General features: G+C 38.7%; 1 protein-coding gene across 1 annotated transcript; it reads left to right on the forward strand.

Annotated features, from left to right (window-relative positions):
• Positions 1-602: 602 nt before the first annotated feature.
• On the forward strand, positions 603-24,259 carry LOC106538062 (beta-2-glycoprotein 1). Its single transcript, XM_014052445.2, has 8 exons — positions 603-895; positions 12,067-12,222; positions 13,563-13,748; positions 14,185-14,296; positions 15,449-15,525; positions 19,339-19,518; positions 19,648-19,845; positions 21,306-24,259. Exons 1-8 carry the CDS (start codon positions 820-822, stop codon positions 21,368-21,370), a joined length of 1,050 nt encoding a protein of 349 aa, XP_013907920.2. The 5' UTR covers positions 603-819; the 3' UTR covers positions 21,371-24,259.
• Positions 24,260-24,614: the final 355 nt, after the last annotated feature.

The raw sequence follows: 24,614 nt of genomic DNA on the forward strand, positions 1-24,614 counted from the left end.
CCAAGGAGGCAGTAGGACACACACACACACACACACACACATTTCTAAATTCCCTTTTAATTGCACTGAGTCTCCTTAGGAAACCTTGGTTCCCAGCCTTCTCCTGTTAAGAGATCCCACCTACCCACCGACCCACTCCAAAACAAATGCCAATCTTTTCAGGGCATGTTAAAATATCAGTCAATAGGTGGAACTAAAGCAAGGGGGGTGGGGTGGGGGGGAGAGTATCTCCTGGATGGGGTTGCAGAAGAAGCAGAATTAGGAAAGGGCAGGGAAATGGGATTGTTTGGCAGGGAAGTGGAAAAACATCAACCAGAAGGGTCAGGAAGTTCTGAGTTTGCTCCCTAGTACTGGGTGAATGATGATGGGGCGTGTAGGGGTGTGCGTGAATCTGATGAATGGAGAAGTTGGAGAAGTCCTGGGTCCATCCCCTTCTCCTGATCCCTGTTTTTGAGTTCAGAGTTCCCGGTGACAAATGTGGAAGCCATCCTGCCCTTTGGCAGGGCGCTCTCGGGGGCCTTATTAATGAATAACTTTGGCCGCAGGGCTGAAGAAATGGATATATAGTCCCAAGGTAGAATCCCTTCTGGGTTTTAGGCAGTTGTACCAAGCCTGTAAGGCTGAGTCCTTCTGCTCCTCACCCTTCGGAAGAGAATACCAAGTCAATCCCTGCAGCACCCAGGAATCTTCCGGTCATCACCCTTTCCTTCCATAGGACTAGCCCTGACCGCTGCCTCCCATTCCTCACCCTCGGAAAGCAGCCCCCCATCCCTCTCCCACACTGAGGATTCCCAAGAACTTCTTGGGTCTTGTGACACCATGTCTGGGTTTGCCTCCCTGCTGCTGCTGCTGCTCCTCTCTTGCCAGATCTCAGAAGGCTCCAAGCACGTAGAAGGTGAGTTCCTCCATACCTCTTCCCCCCGGGGTCCGCAATTGCTAATTTTTAACACAGAGTGCTGGGTCAGGAATACAGGAGCTGCTTTCCACTACGGTATCCGAATGACATGACAAACACAGCCACTTAGTGACTTTAGTGAGGCCAGCCAACTGTGGCTGTTATTCAAGGGCTTTGAACAAAGCATGGCTTAAAGCAGAGTGCAAAGTTGTTTATTCTTTCAGCATTTAGTCTTCTTGGGTCTGCTCTGACCAATTCTAATTTGTCTGCTAGCCTAAGTGAGTCACGTTCAGCCCTAAGTATTTTTAGGTGAATTGATGGAATGGCACACCTAGCATCAGCTGTGACCCTGTAAAAGCTTCTGGATTGTTTAAAACATGGTTGGTTGTCCAATCTTTTGGCTTGCCTGGGCCTCATTGAGTGAAGAGGAATTAATTTGGGCCAAATATAAAATATATAGTATATTTAATGTATACAAATATCAAACTTCCTTTATTTTTTGGCATGTTTTTATTATCTTGGCATTCTGCACTGCCAGCTGTCCCTGGCTCAGTTTGGACATAGGAGCAAAAATAATTGTGGGTCAAGAGTTTAATTATCTGTTGCTTTTCTTCCCTCAGGTGTAAATAAATAAAATAATAATATAATAAATACGAATAGTATTTTTATTAAAGGCTTGAGATATTAGATACTGTTTCTAAAACTTTCCCTGCAATAGGATACAAACACACAAAGCAAATTGCCCTAAATAAAAGGATCTTACAGGGGGGTATAATTATTTATTCTGAAAAAAATCTATCGAGGACATTCAGCTTTCTTCAAGCTATTTTACAGATAAAAAAAATTGAAGCTCCTCAGAGAACCAGTTTAAGTAGTGACATTTATCTACTCAACTGTCCCAGATCTTGGATACCACATTCTAACCATTGAATAATATTGCCACTCTATACTTTTTAACTTCTACATTGCACACTTTCACACTTTTTTTTCTCTGTCCATTCAATGGTTAATTTCTAAAATGCAAATATTTCTAAAATGAAGGTATTTATACCTCGTTTAACTTTCTAACGGTATATGAAATCTATGCATTCATTTGTCTTCAGATACACTCAAGGTGTTTTCCATAATCACATTTACATGCACACACACACACACACACACACACACACACACATATATATATATATATAAATAGGGGGATCTGTAATTATATGTTGTAATTGCATAATTACTGGTTTTCTACAGCAATTTAATGCATTTGAGAAAGATCCAGAAATATTTAAGGTAGCATGTCTATTTTAGGGAAGTACAAGCTTAATCATGTATTCAGATATAGATAGATAGATAGATAGATAGATAGATAGATAGATAGATAGATAGATAGATAGATAGATAGATAATCAGACTATACGTGTATGCATTTTCCACTACCATCACAGAAAATATCTGTCAACTACTTAGTCTAGATTGAATGTGGCTATACGAAGTAATATGGTAGTGCATTGATATGGTTCTATTGTTTATTTGTAGGGCTACACAAATCATCAGCTTATCTTGCTAAGCGTCTAGTTTCATAACTGCGTAAAATAACACTTGACCTATAGTATTATTGAGAAAAGTTTAATAATAGTTGTGTTTTATATGTTTGGAATATATTATACACAATAACTTTTATTAAGTTTCAATGCTTGATTTATTTATCCCCAAATGACTAAGCTCCGAAATATTTGTAAAGCTGCAAAATATGAAGAAATACTCCAGAATACATTACTGCCCACTGGATTCCACAGTAATGGAGTCTCTGAGAAAAAGAAACGGGCTAAAGCACAGAAATAACTAACAAATAGGTACAGAAAATAAATGGGTGGGATTTTTTTTTTTCTTGCAGGTTGATATAAAACTCTCAGTCTTAGAATACATTTCTCCATCTGGCGGCCATAGTTAGTAAAGCAACTTTCCTCTTGTATATTAAAAAAATATTTTGTTTGAGCTTGAGTTATTTTACAGTCAATTTAGAACTTTAGATGGCAATATGGAACTGACCTTTTTGAACTCTTTAGCCCTAATATTTACAGTAATGAAATTTTCCCAGCCAGACCTGATTAGGTCTGACCCAGCTTAGCTTATTAAAATCATTCAAAGTTGGGTATATTCCAGCTGGACTCTTCTAAATTAAAATGGAACAAAATTTGCTTAATGAGCAAAACCTACTTTCTTTCTTAACCCCCACCCCACCCTTCCCTTCCGTATAGGATATATTTAAAGTGCAGTCTCAGGGATTTTTGAAAATGGGTGTTACTTCTCATTAGCATCCTATTAAGAACTGTCACATTCACAATTAAGGTTGTGCACAAGGGCAGGTGATTTTGCTTTATATAGCCATGACAATTTCTTAGACATTAAAAAGCTGTTAAAAGCACAGGAACAACAGTTGTGGCTCCTGCACACAATCATTGCAGAGGAAAGGTTGACATTCTTTTGCTGGAGCACATGAAGAAGAGGGAAGTTTAAATGGGTGCAATCTGGGATTGCAAATGCTGTACGGGGCCCAAGGGCAATAGTTAAATAACACAGATTTGAGCTATTACAGGTAGTCCCCAACTTACAGCAATTCATTTAGTGACAGTTCAGAGTTACAGTAGCACTGAACAAAGTGACTTATTACTGTTTTTTACAATTGCAACCTTTCCAGCCTCCTCATGATCATGTGATCGAAATTCATATACTTAGCAACTGACTCATACTTATGACCATTGCTCTGTCCCAAGATCATGTGATCCCCTTTTGCAACCTTCTGACAAGCAAATTCAATGGGGAAGGCAGATTCACTTAACAGCTGTATTACTAACTTATCAAATGAAGTTATTAACAACAAAGCAAGAAAGGTAATAAAATGGGGCAAAATTCACTTAACAAATATCTCACTTAACAGAAATTTTGGGCTGAATTATAGTCCTAAGTCAAGGACCACCTGCATTGTTTTCGCAAGCAATGATAGTTTGTTTCCAACACACACACACACACACACACACACACACATCCTCACAAACTCTGGTTTAGTTTGCAGAGTTCAGAGCGAGGTATAGACTAGAAATAAAAATAAAGCCAATTTAAAAACCAGTCTTTTTTTCAAAAGTCAACACACATTTTCCCCTGGATGATATTTAAATCTGGCAGGATGTTTGCTACTTAAATCTCTGTATAAGCAGATTGAGTGAACATACCAGCCAATTCAGAAGGTGATTTATTTAGTTTTCAGCTTAATGTGTTACACCCAACCATTCTGGTTTATAAACCATGATTTATGGCAGCATATTGTATGAACCTAGCCAGTTGTAGTACACTTAATTTTCATTAAACAATGGTTTAGCATGATATGTGACTCCATCAACCATCTTGCAAGAGTGCTCCAAAATTGCAAAATACATGTCATTAAATGATTGCCAAAGAGTTTGAAGCAAGGCTGTAGCCAAATACTTCAAAGATCTGTATAGGGCCGAAGAGAACTAGATATTCAGTTTGGGAACACTAAGAAAAACAGAAAATCAGATTGGCCTTGCAATTCTAAAATAAAATTCATTGGAAATGCAAAAAAAAAAACCTTTGTTCTCAAGCTAATTTGCTTTTGAATTGGTTTTTTCCCTCTCATATGACTATATGTATTCCATATTAAAGAGGATTTTCAACATTAAAATACCCAAACAGAAAGCTTTCAAAACTGTTCTGTATGTTGGACCAGTTTCACTTCTCAGACAGGTTGAGTTTTGAAGAAAAGATGTAAGGCATCCACTGGCATGTAAGGATAAAATCACAGGTAGTCCTTTCAACCATTCATTCAGTGATCATTCAAAGTTACAGTGGCGTGGAAAAATGTGACTTATGACCATTTTACGACTTCTGCAGCATCCCCTGTGGTCACGTGATCAAATTTCAGACACTTGGAAACTGGCATGTATCTATGACGGTTTCAGTGTCCTGGGTCATGTGATCACCTTTCATGACTTTCTGACAAGTCAGTGAGGAAGCTGGATTCATTTAGCAACCTTGTTAGTAATTTAACTTGTAGTGATTCACTTAACAACTGTGGCAAGAAAGGTCGTAAAATGGAGCAAAAGACACCACTGCCTTGCTTAGCAATGGAAATTTTGGACTCAATTGTGATGGTAAGTGAAGGACTTCCTGTACTTTTAGGAACTGTTGTAAAGTTCCTGTACTTTAGTGTTGTAATAGATGAGACAGTTCCTTCCCAATAACACTATTTTGTCCCTCTTCCATACCTGCTGATTTCACCTTGCCTCCACTATTGTTATTCAGATGCCAGCTACTTCATATTCAATCCCTTTTAATAACTGACAGAGCAGAAAAAGCTTTCAACACATTTCACACTTTCTACCAGCTACTTAGGGGTTTACTAGACTCTCCTAATAATTCTCTTGCCCCATAAATCATCTCCTCTAGGTTATTCCTAGTTGTCAGCCTTTTAATCAATAACTCCACAACACCATTCCCCCCCCGCCCAGCAAAACCTTTTGTTAAGATGCGTAACTCACTCACGTTGAGTTCCAAATGCCTTTTAATCAGAATTATGTAAAAATAAAATGTGTACACTCAATCTTGGATTGCACCCTACTTGAAGATGTGCCAGGCATCTTCTTGAAAATGTTTGGTAACCAACTTGGCTGAACAGCTCTATCATTCAGCTTGGAAGACCTCAAAGTTGAAATGTCTCTGAGATATCCAAGACCTTCAAGGTGAAGAAGCATGTTTTTCTTTACAAGTTGTCCTTTCCCTTATGGTCATAGTTACACCCAACATTTCCATTGCTAAGCAAAGCAGGTATTAAGTAAGTCATACCCCATTTTATGATGGTGATCATAAATACATGCCAATTGCCAAGCACAAAATTTTTTATCAAATGACCCTAGGGATGCTGATGTGCAAGAACCAGTCATAACCCACTTTTTCAATGCCATTATAATTTTGAACGGTCACTAAATGGATGTGTCAGCGTTCCAAACATCATGCAGAATTAAATCAGAGTCCAAGGCAATAGTATCCTTAAAGTTCCAATTTAATAAGTCAGACATATTGGACATCTGTGAAAAATCCCAATTCTGAAAACTTCCTGGGATTTCACCCAGTTAAAAGTTCATGGTCTTATCTCCACACCAATAAATCCATCACATGGTTCAATCTTCAGGCACGCTGGCATTCCCACCCATCTAGTTCCGGTCAGATGCAGAGGTGCAGAGACAAAAGATGACCTTGGCTTCTAGAAAAGAATGACAACAACACATTCCACAATTCTACTCCTTTCTATCCCCCTCCAAACTACTACACTAATGAAGCAGCATAGTGAAATAATAGAGAGTGTGGCAGGCCAAAGATCCTAAAAAAGGAATATGACTGCAGGCCTGACAGGATGATTGTAAGTCAAGGACTACCTGTACTTTCTTCATGGAAGATCTATAAAAGAACAAAATTTCCTCCCCGAAATTGGAGTATGTTTGATTTAGTGGCAGACAGCCTTTCCCTGTCATCTCTCTTCCGAAGAAAATTGGGAAGAATTTTTGACATTAGCTTTTTCTCTTAGAGAAGACCAAAGTCTCCTTTTGAATTAGAAGAGGGAGAAAGTCCACATCTATTGGCCTCTGGAGGAGCTGGAGTACTTTTTATCTTTCTGTGGAATGTATGTATATGTATATGTGTGTATGTGTGTATGTATGTATGTGTGCGTGTATGTATATATGTATGTATGTATGCGTATGTATATATGTACATATTATATAATATACATATATATAAATATATATATATTACAATTTGCATATTTGTTTATTTCTGACCTTGTTTTTTTAAGTTTTCTTCATTTTAAATAATTTATTGCCTACTGGCAGATAGAGGACTCAGGAAACACAACGAGAAAAGGAAATCTGGAAATATTCAAAATAAAGTTGAGCACAACTGAGGCCACATTTCTGTTGCTAAATGAGATAGTTGTTAAATAAGCTTTGTCCCATTTTGCAACCTTTCTTTCCACAGTTGTTAAGTGAATCACTGCAGTTGTTAAGTTTGTAACATGGTTGTTAAATGAATCTGGCTTCCCCATTGACTTTGCTTGTCAGAAGGTGATCACGTGGCCCTGGACAGCGCAACCATCATAAATATGAATAAATAAATATGAACCAGTTGACAAGCATATGAATTCTGATCAGGTGAACATGGAGATGCTGCAACAAGATGCTGCACTTTTTTCAGTGCTGTTGTTAACAAAAGTCACTAAAGCATTAACTGTAACCTGGTGTGGAACTTGAGTTGACACTCCCATCATTTTTTTTAATTAGTTCATTTATTCAATTTGTATGGCCACTCATCTCAACCAGTGAAGAAGCTTAAAATAAATTCCAATCACCAGTACCAAAATTAAAATACGCAGCAGATGAGGAAGGAGTCTCTGGTTGTTTTTTTTACTATTGTGTATTTATTCTTCGAGTTTATACAGCCGACCATCCAGACAATATCCATGGCATTTTGCTTTTAAGCAATGTTTATCAACCAAGAATCCAATTTTTGTTTGTTCAGGTTCTGTTCATACCTTCTTGCCTGTGTGTGTGTATGGGGGGCGGGGAGGATGAACTTTGATTTGAGTTTGGCTTTCTTTCTTTTCAATTTAGAGTAAGTTTCAGCTTGACATCTTCCTTGTTGGAAAATCTTCAGGAACTTGCTCTGGGGGGAATGAATCAAAGCCAACAACAGGCTAATGAGGCAAAGCTTTAAAGGTTCAGCTGAGGGACATTTAAAAAGTACACAAAGAGGAAATGAGCCCAAACATAATATTGCCTATGTGTCACAGGATGCAGAGAAAAAGCAAGATCACGCTTCCCACCAAAAAGCCCATTTGGGGACAAAGTCACACTAACAGTTTAATTCCTGACAATTTCCTGTTTTAGCTTTTTTTCTATTGGCCTCTGCACCACAATGCCCATCATTCTCGGATGCCTCATCAAATTAGAAAATGCCAAATGGGATACTATCTAGATTTTTTTAAAAAAAATCTGAGCAACAACCTCTCTTGGATCAGAATGCAAGTCTTCTGGGACTCTGCCTTTTCCACTGCAGTTCCAATCTTAAATGTTATGAGATAGATACATAGAGGTAGTCTACCACAATTGGGACTGCAAATTTCCATTGGTAAGCAAGGCTTAAGTCGCGCCCAATTTTTGACATTTTTTTTGCCACAGTTAAGTGAATCACTGCAGTTGTTAACTGAATCATATGGTCATTAAGTGAACCCCCTCCCCCTCCCTCCATTGACTTTGCTTCTCAGAAGCTGGCTGGGAAGTTCACGAATGGCAATCGCATGATCCTGGAATGCTGCAACTGTTGTAAAGAGATACCAGTTGCCAAGAGCTTTCTTATCAGCTTGGTATCTTTATCAGTTGCTAAGCTGAATTTTGACGTTGCGACCACAAGGATGTTGCAACAGTCATAAGTGTGAGAACCACTTGTAAGTCACTTTTGTCAGAGCTGTTGCAACTTCAAATGATTGCTAAACAAAACATTCTAACTGAGGACTACCTGTACAGGTAATTTATATCCATATATAGAATAGAATAGAATAGAATAGAATAGAATAGAATAGAATAGAATAGAATAGCTTATTGGCCAAGTACGATTGGACACACAAGGAATTTTCTTTGGTGCATAAGCTCTCAGTGTACATAAAAGGGGGGAAATACATTCATCAAGAATCATAAAAAAACAATACTTAATGATAGTCATAGGTTAATAATAAGCAATTAAATTATACCAGGAAACAAATAAAACAATATAAAATCATAAAGATACAAGCAACATGGTTATAGTCATAAGTGGGAGGAGATAGGTAATAAGAAAGATGAGAAGAATAATAGTAATACAGTCTTAGTAATAATTTGAGAGTGTTGTGGGAATTAATTGTTAAGCAGAGTGATGGCATTCGGGGAAAAACTGTCCTTATGTCTAGTTGTTCTGGTGTGCAAGGCCCTATAGCATCATTTTGAGGGTAGAAGTTGAAACAATTTATGTCCAGGGTGTAAGGAGTCTGTAGATATTTCCACAGCCCTCTTTTTGGCTCGTGCAGCGTACAGGTACTCAGTGGAAGGCAGGTTGGTAGCAATTGTTTTTTCTGCAGTTCTAATTATCCGTTGAAGTCTGTGCCTGTCTTGTTTGGTCGCAGAGCCAAACCAGACGGTTATCGAGATGCAGATGACAAACTCAATAATTCCTCTGTAGAACTGAATCAGCAGCTCCTGGGCAGTTTGAGCTGTTGTATCATATGCAAACTTCAGTACTTTAACAGAGGGATCTTTTGAGATGCAGATATTGGTGTATAGAGGGAAGAGAAGTGGAGAGAGCATATAGCCCTGGGGTGCGGTAGGGGGCTCCGGTGCTAATTGTACAGGTATTTGATGTGGTTTTGCCTAGCTTCCCCTGCTGCTTCCTATCTGTTAGGAAGCTTATGATCCATTTACAAGTCAGGTGATCGGGAACAGCTATCTGGTTTGGTTTAGTTAGAAGAATATCTGGAATCATGGTATTGAATGGTGACCTGAAGCCTACAAAGAGGACCCTTGCATAGGTCTTTGGAGAGTCAAGATGTTGTAAGATGTAATGCAGGGTCATATTAGCATAATCTATCGATTTATCTGCTTGGTAGGCAAATTGCAAGGGGTCTAACAGCAGATCCTTGATGGCTTTTAGATGAGCCAGCACTAGGTTTCAAAGATTTTCATAACTACAGATATTAAGAGCAATCAATCTGAAGTCATTCAGTTCCTTGATGGAGGGTTTCTTCGGCACTGGGATGATAGTAGAGCGTTTGGAGCAAGAAGAAACATAGCATATCTCTAGTGATTGATTAAAGATGCGGGTGAAGATGGGGGGGGGCAATTGGTCAGCACAAGCTTTTAATCAAGAAGGAGTTATCTTGTCTGGGCCTAGTGCTTTTCCTGGCTTTTGTCTGTGAAATAGACCTTGCACTTCATTTTCTGTAATCATCAGAGGTGGTGGGCCTAATGGGATGGGCAATCAGCTGTAGGAGGCTTGACTATCGTTGGTGTGTCTGAGATGGAGATTGTGGAGATGGGTGGCAGCGGTTTTCTCTCAAACCTAAAATAAAATACATCCAGGTCATCTTCCAGTGGTTGATTTTCCTTCAGCATGGAAGGAGGCTTGCTGCAACCGGTGATATTTTTAAGAGTTTTCCACATGTTTGCTGGTTTATTTGTTGAGAGTTGATTCCTTAGCTTTTCAGAGTAGCTTCTCTTTCTTGCTCTCATCTCCCTTGTTAATACGTTTCTGGCCTGATTGTACAGCATTCTATCCTCTTTTCTGTAGGCTTCCTCTCTGGTACGACGTAGCTGCTTAATTTTACCTGTGAACCAAGGTTTATTGTTACTTTATATTCTTAGGTTTCTGGTCGGCACACATAGATTTTCACAAAAACTGACATATGATGTTACACTATCTGTAAGTTCATCCAAGTCTGCAGAGGTATCTTCAAAAACATTTCAATCAATGCAGTCAAGGCAAGCCTGTAGCTTTAGCTTTGCTGCCTCAATCCAAGTCCTCACTGATTTAAATATTAGTTTAATAGTTTTAAGTCTTTGTCTGTAAGCAGGTACAAGGTGAATCATGCAATGATCAGAGTGTCCCACAGTTGCTCGTGGTAAAGACCGATAAGCATCTTTTAATGTTGTGTAGCAACATTAAAAGATGTCTATAGTATTCTTGCCTCTAGTGAGACAATGGACATGCTGAAAATATTTTGGTAGTTCTTTCCTTAAGTTAGATTTGCTGAAATCTCCTAAAGCAATCAGAAGTGAATCTGGGTATTTAACTTCAACCCACATAATCTAGTCAGCTAGCATTCATAATGCATTGTTTACACAACCTTTTGGAGAAACATACACAGCAATTAGGCGAAACGAGGAGAATTCTCGTGGAGAATAAAATGGTTTGCAATTGATAATTAATGTCTCTGAGGCCACATCACAGAATTTCTTTAGTATAGTTATATTTCGGGACCAGCGCCTGTTGATATATAAACATAAGCCCCCTCCCTTCTTTTTACCTGATGTTTCTGCAATTCTGTTTGTATCTGAAACCTTGGGATGGGCAGGCTGCTATCATCAATTGACTTATTTAGCCAGGTTTCAGTGAAGCAGAGAGCTTCTGAGTTGTAAAAATCAGAATTGCATCTATTTAAAAGAAGTATTTCATCCATCTTATTAGCGAGTGACCATAAATTAGTCAAAAAGAGTGAAGGGAGAGGAGGTTTTATCCCACCTTTCCTTATACATATATACACAATTCAAAGCAGTTAGCATAGTAATACAAAGGCACATTGATATCCTCCTATTTTCCTCACAACAACAACCTTGTGACATGGGTTGGGCTGAGAGAGAGATTAATGGCCCAAAATCACCCAGTCAGCTTTCATGGCTAAAGTGAGGCTAGAACTCACAGTCTCCTTTTCTTTAGTCTAGGTCAGCAAACTGTGGCTCTGGAGCCGTATGTGGCTCTTTCCTCCCTCTGCTGCGGCTCCATCACCTCTCTGTGCCACAATTTTGAGAGGAGCTTCCGGGGATGGGGGAGAAAGAAGCACAGTGTGCCAGGAGAAGACTCTATGGCAAGGGGAGGGTTTTCCAGTTGTCTCCACAATTGTTAGGGCTTTCGGTTATGACAGGTAGAGGAAAAAGTACACCGTGCTAGGAGGAGACTCTATGGTGGGGGAACTGAACTTCCAGACAGTTCCAGAATTGAACAGGGGGCTTCCGGTTAGGACCTTTGTGGCTCCCGGTGTTTTCTTTTCTGTGGGAAATGGGTCAAAATGGCTCTTTGAGTGTTTAAGTTTGCCGTCCCCTGGTCTAGGTCAACACCTTAACCACTGTACCAAATTAGAAATAGATTATCCATTTAAAAAAAATATTGCCATTTTTAAAAAATGGGATTTGTTCATCGTTTGTTTTTGCTGTTGTTGCTGTAAATGTTCTGTGTAGTTTTTTAAAAAGTAAATAAAATATTTTTCTAAATGAAGTGTAATATATTAGGATTTCACCTACTACTACTCCCCCTCCAATCTCTTTCAGTTGCATCTTATATACATTTATTCTTTTTACTTTCTCCAGCAAGGAACGTCACTGAAAACAACTGTCCTTCACGGAAAAAGAATTTTGCAGTGCGTACAGGACATGTTTGTCAGAGAAGCTGTGAACGCCGCCAATGTTCAAAAACCAGAAAGTGTGCATGTGACGATAAATGTGGACTCAGTTGCATTTCTCCAGGTAGGCACATAATGATATTACTTTTAGGACCTCAGAATTCTGGAATAGTTTGCAGCAGTATTTCTCAAACTTAACAATTATAAGATGTGTTGGCTTCAACTCCCAGGATTCTCCAGCCATCCATGAATTCTGGGAGTTGAAGTCTAGACATCTTAAAGTCACTTTAGCCTGGAACACTGCAACCACTGAAAAATCCGCTTCAGTTGACAAACGCCCAAATTTTTATCACATGGCCATGAGAATGTTGCAAAGGTCATAAGTGTGAGGACCAGTCACAAGCAATAGTACTTCAGTTTTATATACCGCTCCATAGTGCTTTACAGCTCTCTCTTGAGAATTTTACAATGTCAGCATATTTCTCCCAACAATCTGTGTCCTCATTTTACCACCTTGGAAGGCTGGAAGGCTGAGTCAACTTTGAGCCTGTCATCAGTCACTTGTTTCAGTTGTAACTTCAGATCGTCGCTAAACAAATGGTTGTAAGTCGAGGACTAACTGTATTCCTTCAGCAATCTTGTTGGAAGATGGCTCGGAAGGTTGCAAATGGCAATCACATGATTCCAGGACATTGCAATTGTTCAAAAATACATGAGGGCTGCTATGCAATTTTGCTCATATGGCCACAATTCACTTTTTTTAGTTCCATTGTAACTTTGAATAGTCATTAAAAAATGGTTGTAAGTAAAGGATTATCTGCCTCTGAGAGGAGGGCAGGACACCCTGCCAAAGTAAAAGCACTTCCGTGTTTCCTTTCATTACATCTTGCCTCTTATCTTACTAGGAATCTTCCATGTTTACCTTTCAAAGAAACCAGTAAGCAACTATTAGATTGGGGCGGACGACTGTGGCCACTTTACGACCTGTGGATTTCAACTCCCAGAATACCTTGGAGGCTCAGGAATTCTGGGAGTTGAATCCTCAGGTCATAAAGTGGCCATAGTAGCTCACCCCACCCATCCTCGGTGGTCTCAGTGATTATATCCTTCCTAATTGTGCCCATGTTGTTAAGTCCTCGACTTGCAACCAGTCCTAAGTCCTCGACTTACGACCGGACGGAGGTCCTCGACTTACAATTGACAGCGGGCAACTGCTCAGCCACGCCTGATTGGCTAAGGCGCGGCTGGCTGAGTGCGGGCTGTTTGCACCTTTTTCATTGGTCGCCCTGCTTGACAGCTCGTGCATAAATAGCTGTCAAGCAGGCCGAGGTGCTGATCTCTGTACATAGTTATTCTAGATGCTGTTCCGTTGCAATAAAAGCCGTTCTACTTACCTCAGCCATTCCACGTCTCTTCAGTCAGTCCAGTCTCCAATACATGTCATTCTTTCTGTGTTCATCCAAGCGTTAAGATGTCCCTGGCCTGTGACAGTTGATAATGCCGAGACACACTTGGCCCAGGAATCCCATGGTTTTGGAGACTTCATGACAGTGACCTGCCAATCTGGATATAGACTACCGGATGGACAAGAAATGGCAGCCAGCCGTTGTCAAGGAGACGGAAAGTGGAGTGTCACTGCACGCTGTAAAGGTACTATTTCCTAATTATTAATAATTACCCAGTGCCACCAATCCGATGGTTGTCTCTTGCCTAAAAATCTTTATCCAATCCAAAGCCATTTTGGATCAGCTCTTTGAAATGATCCTGACCAGGAAACCAAATGCTGATACTAATTTTATTACAAGGTAGCAGGAACAAAATCTCGCAAGTCTGAATTGTGTCTTTTCTCTCCCTGCTTTTACATTCAAGGAAAATAGGAAGAGTCAAGTCTGACCCGCTTTGCAAATTAAATTTCTGCTTTGGACTCAAGATTTCTCTTATCTGTCTGTTGTCTTGGTTGCTATTCCTCAAGGTGATTTTCACAGCCCATGGCATTACACCAATACCTTCATCAAAAGGCTAATTAATGGTTGACCTAACTGACTTTACATATCCTTGACCTGGAGTATGTGCTCTTCTTTTCCAGAAGTTTTTAGTTTTGCAAATGTTTGCAAACCTCCCCCTGAAATTGAAAATGGAGACCACGAAAATGGTCCTTATACCATAGGAAAGGAAGTGCTGTATACATGCAAATCTGGGTGAGTTTAAGACTCTATTTCTTCAGTGAGGGATATTCTAAAATTCTAAGCAACACACGTGCTACATCTCCTATCTCAGTGTTTTGCAACCTCAGCAACTTTTAAGATGTTCGGACTTCAACTCTCAGAATTCCCCAGCCAGCATGCTGGCTAAGGAATTCTGGAAGTTGAAGTCCGTACATCTTAAAAATTGCTGAGTATTGAGAAACACTGTCTAACTAATAGACTTACTTAGGAACAACAAAGCATTTGTAGCTTTTACATTAGCATACCAATGAAGTTGGACTCTTCTCTTCACCATCTCAACCAATGTACATGTCCTTTTTCAACTTGCAGGAAGATCCTGGACATCCCATATGCAAATAGAAATAATGATTGCTCAGTTTCAGTTTCTAGATATGAATTTCTAACATTCCTTTGAGAATTCCCACATACCATAGAATTAACTTCAGAATATGAAATCTTAGTCTTTGTGGTTCTTGGTTGTTTACATGACTACCTTTCCAGGAAAGCACTACAGGTAGTCCTTGACTTATGACCACAGTTGAGCCTGAAGTTTCTGTTACTAAGTGAAGCAGTTAAATGAGTTTTGCCTCAGTAAGCCTCACAACTCAGTAAGGCTCACTACTGTGGGCCTACATTTTGCCACAGTTGGTAAGCAGATCACTGCGGTTGTTAAGTGAATCATGTGGTCTTTGAGCTCATCTGGTTCCTCCCATTGAGCTTGCTTGTCAGAACCCAGTTGAGAAGGTCGCAAATGGTGATCATGTGACCCTGGGACAGTGCAACTGTCATAAATACATGCCAGTTGCCAAGCACCTGAATTTTGACCAACTGACCTTGTTGATGCTGCAGTGGTCATAATTTTATTCATGCACCACCAATCTCCCCTGGAGTGTGACTCTGGGCAGCTTACTAGTTACAAAACAGGTAAAAAAATAATTAAAATAATAAAACATTAAAAACTATACAGGTTAAAATATTAAGTAAGCATGAGAACTGGTCATAAATCTTTTTTTTTTTTCAGTGTCATTGTACCTTTGAATCATCACTAAAGGGATCATAGTAAATAGTGGACTACCTGTATTTGAAAGTATGAATGAGCATTCCTTAATATTGCCATCTTTCTCTCCCTCCACTGTTGCTATATAGATATTGGTTGCAAGGATCCAATTCACTCCGATGCCAAGAAAATGAGGAATGGTCAGACAATGCTCCAACTTGCCATCGTAAGTAGTCCAGACACAATAGAGGAAGATAATTATAACTTCTCTCAGGTTTCTTAAATGTGGTCAGGTAGAAATATTCTATTCCATAGCCATAGTAGTAATATGTCCACACAATAAACTTTACATAAAGGTGACCAAGAATATACACCAGGATCGACCACTTGTAAACCAAAACATAACACTTGTCAACATTTGCCTCTTTCTGTCCATACTGAGAGATCTATCTATTCATATCTATTCATATATTCATTATAAGTTCTGTGGTAGTGCCATGGTTAGAATGCAATATTGCAGGCTAACTCTGCCCACTGCCAGGAGTTCGATCCAGGCCAGTTCAAGGTTGACTCAGCCTTCCATCCTTCCGAGGTTGGTAAAATGAGGAGACAGATTATTGAGGGCAATGTGCTGGCATTTGTGAACTGCTCAGAGAGTGCTGTAAAGCACAATGAAGAGGTCTATATAACTTTTTTTTAAATATATTTTAATTGTTTTTTACATTTAAAAGAGTGCAGCACCGCGAAGTCATAGTGACCATACAATCACATTATATACAGATAATCTCATCCAATAACTGTTAGCCAACTTAATACATTATGTGACCTTCTATCCAATCACATTATTTACAATTTTTTCCAGACTTGTCACCTTGTCTTATAACAATAATAAAATCAGTTCCAAACTTCAAAATATTCTGAGTTCCCTTTATCTTTTAGTTCAAGGGTGAGCCTATTTGGAGAGGTGGGTCTTTACTTCACTAAGACACGACATGCAATCTTGGGGCTCCAGGATTGCTGTCAATATCTCTGTTGCTGGACGGTCCTTTTTGGATTTAAACTGTTCCGAAGGAACGGTGATAGTGAAAGGCATGTCCTGCTGATCTCAGGGGCATCACTGTCAGCCTCTGTTTCACTATTTGCTTTTGACTGCCATTGAAATGGGGGGAGGGCTGGTATTTGGGAGGGGAAGTTTAAGTACAGGAGAGATTGTAAAAAGGGAGTTTTGGTCTCACCGTCTACTGCGCATGCTGGAGACTAGTGCTTGGTGTTGGTCAAGGCCAACTGTCCCGCATACCAACCTGATGATGCTCCTTGAAGATGGAACTCACATGACACTTAAGGGATTTGCAGATTGGACAGTGGGATGAGGGTTACCAGGGGGAGGGGATTAGTCACATATTGATATGTATGATTTCACACGCTTTTGCCTCAGATCTCGCTTTGCTTAGCTGCTATCTTTTCATAACCAGTAAACGTCCTCTTAATTCTGCAAAATGGAGTTAAGTGGTTTCTTTCTTGGTTGCTGAGGGAGGCTGACTTGACAATCGCAAAACCCCTGATTGATCCAGGAAAAAGCTCTTTTTGCCGGCTACAAGAGAAGTAGCCAATATGGCTGCAGAAGGTTGGGACAAGCCCCTGAAATGGAAGCAGTAAGGAGAGAGAGTGTCGAAATGGTAAGAAAAATCTTTATTATTAGAAAAGAGAAAATCCAAAAGACTCAGAGTTAAAATGAAACTGAAGACAGAAGGAAATAAGCAGCAAATTTACCATGGTTTAAAACTATCATGTTATCTTTTTCACTTTAAATTTGTTTGTTTTTTATGGACGGACTTTTTACAAATGCCTCTTACTTTTAAACTGGACTGGTCTTTTTTTCCCCCTTCTTCCTGTATACTTTTCCCATTTTTTGTGGTTGTGGATTAAAAGCCTCTTTCCTCGCAAGGCTCATCTGGATTGTAATCTTTAAACATTTTTTTTCTCTTTCTGGAGAAAAACTCTTTTTGGAGTGCAGAGCTTAGAAGAGAGACAAAAACAGCAGGAAAAGATGTAACACTGCCATCTAGTGGCTAGAGGCTTGGCAACATCTGATATTACAAAGCTATCGGCATTATCTACTGAAAGGGTCAGTGGAAAAAACTTCACTGAATTTGTTTGAAACCTAGCAAAGGCCTTGGATGTTTTTAGTGGCAGTGTTTATAACTTGGAAAAATGGTACAATATGAAGAAGAAAAGGAATTAACATTGCAAAAAAATTATGTTAGAAATTCAAAAACTCTTAATAACTACAGAGAGAATTGAAATGAGACTTGAATTTATAGATCAAAACACAAAATATCAAAATACAGAAAGTACGGAGGGAAGAGTTGAGAATACTTATAAAACAACGATGAAATTTGAGGACAGAGTTCAAAAAATTACAGAGACTTATGAAAGTGATAAGAAAATTGTTGACTGATAGCAAATCAAGTACGGAAGGAAATGATAAGTGCGAAATACGGAAAGGAGAGATCAATGAACTGGAACTCTATCTCAGATGTCAAAACATAGATGAAGAAAGGGGAGAAAATTTGGCAGAAACAATGAGAGTAATTTTGGCAGAAGCACCAGTGATAACAAAAGTCAAGCAGATGAAAGGATCAGATGGAGGGTTTCAAATTCTTATAAGATATCCAATGAACAACAAGTTGTCAAGAGAAGTCCACATAAGACCTATCAAGAAAACACTTAGAATACAGATTCTACAAATGGCAAGAGATATTGGACTGCACTATTTCTGGAAGGATACAGGATGATGAAATGAAATGTTACAATAAATTTTAGTTAAATGTAGTTAAACTTTGGGTACTATGTATAAGATAAAATAATAATAGCTATAGTCAAATAAATGATTAATAATGATAATGAAGCATTTATATATTGATAATTTGAAATTTTGTATAAACTGTAAGTGAGGATAATGGAGATGATGTTGAAAAGCCTTTTTATAAAAGATAAATAATTCTATATAGAATAGAATATAAAGATGTAATATCATTGCATAATTTCAGGATGATGTAATGAAGTGCCATAATATAAATTTACTTCAAATTTAATATGCTTCATATAAAAAGGATGTAATAATAGCTATGCTTAATGCATGTTTAATAATTATAATAATTTGCATAAATGTATCTTAGATTGATGATACTAATAATGGAAAAAACATGGAATTAAAAATTATTAGAGAATGTTATTAATGCTAAAATAATAGAATGATTTAGAGTAGGATACAAAAAAAATCTTTATTATTGGATATATTTGAGTAACAATATGTGATTTTTGATAAAGCTCAAGTGATGACTATGGAAAGGATGCAGAAAGATCTTATAACCAATCAACACACTATGTAGTTGAAGAGGTTTTTATGTTATATGTTTTGTGTGTTTATGTTTGTTTGAAAATAAAAATTTTATTTAAAAAAGGGTGAGCCTATCTGCTTCCACACAGGCCAAAATTTTCCTAAATATATCTAACTCTGAAGGTATATTTTCTTTTTTCAAATACTGCGCATTAAGTTATAAGTGCCACAGTTAGTACATGTATAATTAGATAAAGCACATCTTTCTTATACACCTCTGATATTATGCTTAGGAGAAAAAATTCTGGTTTGATCAAAATCTGATCTCCCACCATTTGTTCCAATCATGATTGTATCATTTTCCAGTATCTTTTTGCCTCATTGCATGACCACCACATATGATAAAAGATGCCTGGTGTATTATTATTATTTTTGCACTTCCAACAATTTGGGGCCAAATTTTTAAACATTTTGGAGAACCGTGCTGGGGGAAGAGGTCTATATAACTCTTAAGTGCTTTTGCTATTGCTATTATCCTTTTAACCATTAAGCCATAACTCCCTTCTACGTATCTTTCCATCTAAATAAACATTTTATAGATCATTCCATACATCCAGGTAAGCTCTCTTCCATTGACCTTTAATTAATCCATCCATTTAATTTGCAGACTTATCTAAGACTTCCTTTTTCTCTCACCAGCTGTTACCTGTTCCCGACCACCTGACATTGCACAGGCAACACTGGTGGCTGTGCACCAATCTGAATACCCTGTAGGAACTGTTATCTATTACTTATGTCAGAAGGACTTCTTCCTGGATGGTTCTAACAGAGTCATCTGCCTGAAAAATGGAAGCTGGTCCCAACTGCCTTACTGTAGAGGTATTTTCCTTTTCCATCCCCTTCCATTCCTGTTATATAGAATATTTTATCAACCTCCCATTAAATTCCTCCTCCAAGTTCTGTTTGCCCTTCCAGATGACACCTTTACTTCTTTATTTTCCATTCTAGCTCGCTGTCCCATCATTGCCCAAAGGAGCCGGATGATCTACCATGGACAAAAGGTTTGGGCCTATGAGATCCCAAAGGGTTTTATTCACCATGGTGAAACTGTCACGTTTTTCTGCCGAAGTCAGAATAAGACCTGCAATTTTGAAGCTGAAAGCCGCTGTTTTGATGGTGTATTGAAGATACCTGATTGCTATGATGGTGAGGAGTAAAAATAAGATGCATTGCAGATCAACATGGTACATTCAGATGACTATATCACGATCTCTTGACTTCATTTGGATATTTGAGAAAGAATGGAAGGGAAAGGAACAGAAGAGAATAGAATGGAGGTAGTCCTCGAGTTACGACAACAATTGGGCCCAAAATTTCTGCTGCTAATTGAGCCATTTGTTAAGTGAATTTTCCCCCATTTTTGCAACCTTTCTTGCCATAGTAATTAAGTATATTTAACAGTCGTAAGTGTAAAAAACTGTCATAACTCGCTTTTTCAGTGCTGTTGTAAGTTTGAATGGCCACTAAATTAATTGTCGAGGACCACCTTTAAAAAACGGGGTGCGGTGGCTCATGGCTGAGATGCTGAGCTTGTTGATTGAAAGGTCGGCAGTTTGGCGTTTCGAATCCCTAGAGCCACGTAACGGAGTGAGCTCCAGTTATTTGTCCCAGCTTCTGCCAACCTAGCCGTTCGAAAGCATTTAAAAATGCAAGTAGAAAAATAGGAATCACCTTTGGTGGGAAGGAAAGTAACGGTGTTCCATGAGCCTTTGGCATTTAGTCATGCCGGCCACATGACCACGGAGACATTTTCTGACAGCACTTGCTCTTCGGCTTTGAAATGGAGATGAGCACTGCCCCCTGGAGTCAGGAACGACTAGCACATATGTGTGAGGGGAACCGTTACTGCTACCTATAAAAATGGAATGGAATGAATGGAGGGGAGAAGAGGGGAGGGGGAAGAGGAGAGAATCATTTATTATTTATTATGGTTCATTGCACAATCAGCCAGATGTTTATAGACTGGATTTGCCATTTTTATCCACCTATCAAGTCCTTTCCAAGGATTGGGGACAGGCACATATAGAAGTATATGGAAGATATAGTATTAATTATTTATTGTTATTATTATTTTGGGTTGTCAACCAGATGTTCAGATTGTATTTATTGTTATTTATTAAAAAATAATCAGTGGATGCTAGTTTGGGCATTGTGGAAGTTGAAGTCCATACATCTTAAAGTTGCAAAGGTTGAGAAACAGCTAGAGTTTAAATTTAAACCAATTTAAAGATGTAACTTCCAATTCTTGTCTAGTTCCTCATCCTAACAAAGATAAGAGGCACGAAAAGCACATGGTTGCAAACAGCAAATTTGTGCCATCTGCACAAAAAAAATCCTTGTTTGCATAATTAATTGCAGTAACTATTTGGTGGTTTGTGCTCTAGAAATGTTTGTTTCTCTCAAAGAATTTGAATTGAGAAGTGTGTTAACCAAATATTTAACTTTTTATTTCACACATTCTTCTACCTTCCCTAAAGATATACAGTATATATCAAACTATATTTGAGGGAAAGGGTCTCTATACTTACATGTGTATTTAGATAAAGTTCCTACTTGCCTTTCAACCACTTCTTTTGATAATTTCTCCTTTCTCCTTCTTCTTCCAGAGCCAACATACTTGCAATACCATCTCTTCCCCAAAAGAGTTGTGTCCGAAATCCGTGCTTGTTGAACATCTGACCTCATTACTTCAGCAATGAGATCTGTCTCCTTCTCCTTGTTCAAGCTTGCGAGGCATCCTGGAAGTCCAAGGGGAGAAATGGAAATGAGAAGATTAATACTAAGAAAAGATGTCAACCAAAGGGAAAAGAGAAGGCGGGGCTGTTGTATTGAAATGCTACAGCTGGCATTCTTCACAATCAATAGTTAGGTGTATATTTTATTTATTTTTGTCTGTTATTCACTAAGTGAGCATCAAGATTCTTGCAGGCCATCCCAAACCACAACTCAATTTCTCCTGTATTTTTTTTCAAAAATATTTCTTCCACAAATCATATGGTTAAACTCATCCAAACTATCCTCTAAATAGAGAGGATTTTAAACATGAGGGAAGTTTCATTTAGAGCCTACAACAAGTAAAAACACATATCATTGTAATCCTATGGGAATTAATCCGCAATATTCCTTTATCCAGTTTGATTTAGGGGTTAAGGACTAGGATAGAAATCCGGAGACTGTGAGTTCTAGTCCCACCTTAGGTATGAAAGCCAGCTGGGTGACTTTGGGCCAATCATCAGGAAACTGTGAGTTCTAATCCCGCTTTAGGCATGAAAGCTGGTTGGGGAATTTTGGGCCAATTACCGGGGAGTGTAAGTTCTAGTCCTGCCTTAGGCATGGAACTGACTGGATGACTTTGGGCTAATCACTAGGAGGTCCTGCATTCTAGTCCCACCCTAGGCATGAAAGCCAGCTGGATGAGGTAGCCTCTCTCTCTCAGCCCAACTCACATCACAGTGGGGTTATTGTGGGGAAAATAGGAGGAAGAAGGAGTATTAAATATGTTCGCATATTTGAGTTGTTTATTTAAAAAATAATAAAGGTGGGAATTTAAATAAAATTAAATAAACCATAGTAGATTGAGAGAATGCCTTGGGAAACAATGCTAAAAACTATTTGCTAAGAGCTGTAGTGGAAGCTAAATAAATTTGAACCATGAAGTCCCTGGCTAGCCATTTTTACTTTTTGGAAGTGTGCTACCACAGCACCCTTTAGACTTAGAAAATATTCCTCTTGGGCACAAGGGACTGCAGCAAGCAAATAAAAAAAGGAACAGACTGATTGCAGTTGAATTCATTATTGAACACTGAGTTCAGTAAACCCAAATGAACTCAGAGAAATGCGTAAGAGCAGACAAAACAAAAAACATGACCCCAGATTAGGGATCCTATAGCAAACAAGCTGGAGCCAATTTCCATACCATGCTGATAAAATATTTATCCTTAATTCCCAAAGCCTATGACTGTATACAATACTCACATATCCCAGTGAGGGAATGGAAAAGTTATGGCAGAATGGTATTAATAGAAGAGAAAATTTGTAGCTTAGAAGTGAACCGTAGAGTCCTTGGTATTTTCTGAGCTGGGCTGTTTCCTTGCAGGCGTTTCATTTCCTGACTAGGTAACATCATCAATAGTATAAATACCAGACTGGTATAGTTCCCACTAGCTAAGCATGATCAGGATCCTGAGGTCCAAACAGAACAATAGGATGATGAAAAGAAAGTAACTGAAGAATGATCCTAGGATAAGAATGATATGAAAATATTTTCCTGTACACTTATGTAGATTGATTTATATACAATAAACAGAATTTGTTATATAAAAACGTGACCTTGTGCTTCAAAACTGGGACGGGCCTCTGAGGTGAAGCTGGCTTCATTGATTTATTAGAACATACTCTGCATTGTTGTGTATATTTATGAGGTAAATTCACATCCCTACACACATACACACACACACACACACACACACACCAGTAAATACTATGTCATTCTTCCCATTTTATTCCCCAATTGAGTGAAGTAGATTATACTGGAAGGTTTGGGATTTCCCAAAATGGAGAGTTTGCCGATTTTTATTTTTTGACTGGTTGTTCCTTAACACAAGATAACCTGCCCTCTAAAAAACCTCTACCTGCTAATATAACTTATTAGGTTGGTATCCTGAAATGTGTCTCCTGTGCTACCTATAATTTTTTTCCCCTGAAAAGTGGGAGAATTGCACCATTGACATTGACAAATTCACCGCCAGTCAATTGCAAAAGGCACCTTTTCTTGGAACAGTTTACATCCTGCGATGGCACCTGTAACACCCTTAAACCAACATCTGCCCACCTAATGTCTTTAGGGAGCTTGATAGGTGGATAAAAATGCCAAATCTATTCTGAACATCTGCCTGACAGCGATGAATCATAATAATAAAGGAGGCACTTACATCAACCCACTGATAATTTCCCCATTCTGATGCGTGAAAAAGTGACAATACCCTCCTATGCAGACCATTACCACTGCTAGATTAGGTCATGGCTCTCTAATCTTGGCAACTTTAAGACCTGTGGACATTCAACTTCTAGAATTCCTCAGCTAGCCACGGCTGGCTAAGGAATTCTGGAATTGAAGTCCACAAATCTAAAAGTTGCCACGTTTGGAGACCCCTGGGTTAGTTCAATGAGCTTCCTACGGGAGGAGTTTGGGTCACCCTGGAAAATACTGGCTGGTCCTCATCCTACCTATCCAAACATATCTTGCCAGGTGTTCACCAGACACCAGACACCCCTCCGTCAGCAGTATCAATTGGACTGGCTGCCAACCTCCTGCTTTTCAGGGAATTCCACTACTTATCAAAAAGCTAATATTGCAAACTTGGAACGACACGGTGCTCTAGAACACATTGTTGAATTAAGAGAAGATGGTGCCAGGAGAATATTCTGTGTAATGCTGTTTCTATGTTTGTTTGGTTTTTTCCCCCTTGTTTTATTTGATTTTAACTGTTGGCCATCAAGAATCATGTTTGGGAAATGGATGACCAATACTGTATGTTTATTAAATTGGAGAATGGAATCAGATTGTTTAGTCCAAATTATTTCTAACAGAATCATACTGAATTTCTGACTCTCGCTAAGGGTTTGAACTTTGGTCCTTTTGCCTGCAAAGCGTCTATTTTACTACATGCTTAAGTTTTCCACTCGTAGCACTATAACATACCAGCTATAAAGTTCATTCCATAGAAACACAGCAGACTGAAAGGTCCATCAAGCAGCTGAATACTGGAAACAGGTAGTCCTCTACTTACGTCCACAGTTAGGAACAAAATTTCCATTTTTAAGCCACGTACTTACTATATAAGTCATACCCATTTTTTAATGCCATGATTTTTAAGCAAACCCCTGCAGTTCTTAAGTGAATCATATGATAATTA

This window comes from Thamnophis sirtalis, unplaced genomic scaffold (genome assembly GCF_051295495.1).
Source record: "Thamnophis sirtalis isolate CommonGarterSnake01/CBP01778 unplaced genomic scaffold, rThaSir2_p1.2 scaffold_4, whole genome shotgun sequence".
Classification (NCBI taxonomy): Eukaryota; Metazoa; Chordata; class Lepidosauria; order Squamata; family Natricidae; genus Thamnophis; species Thamnophis sirtalis.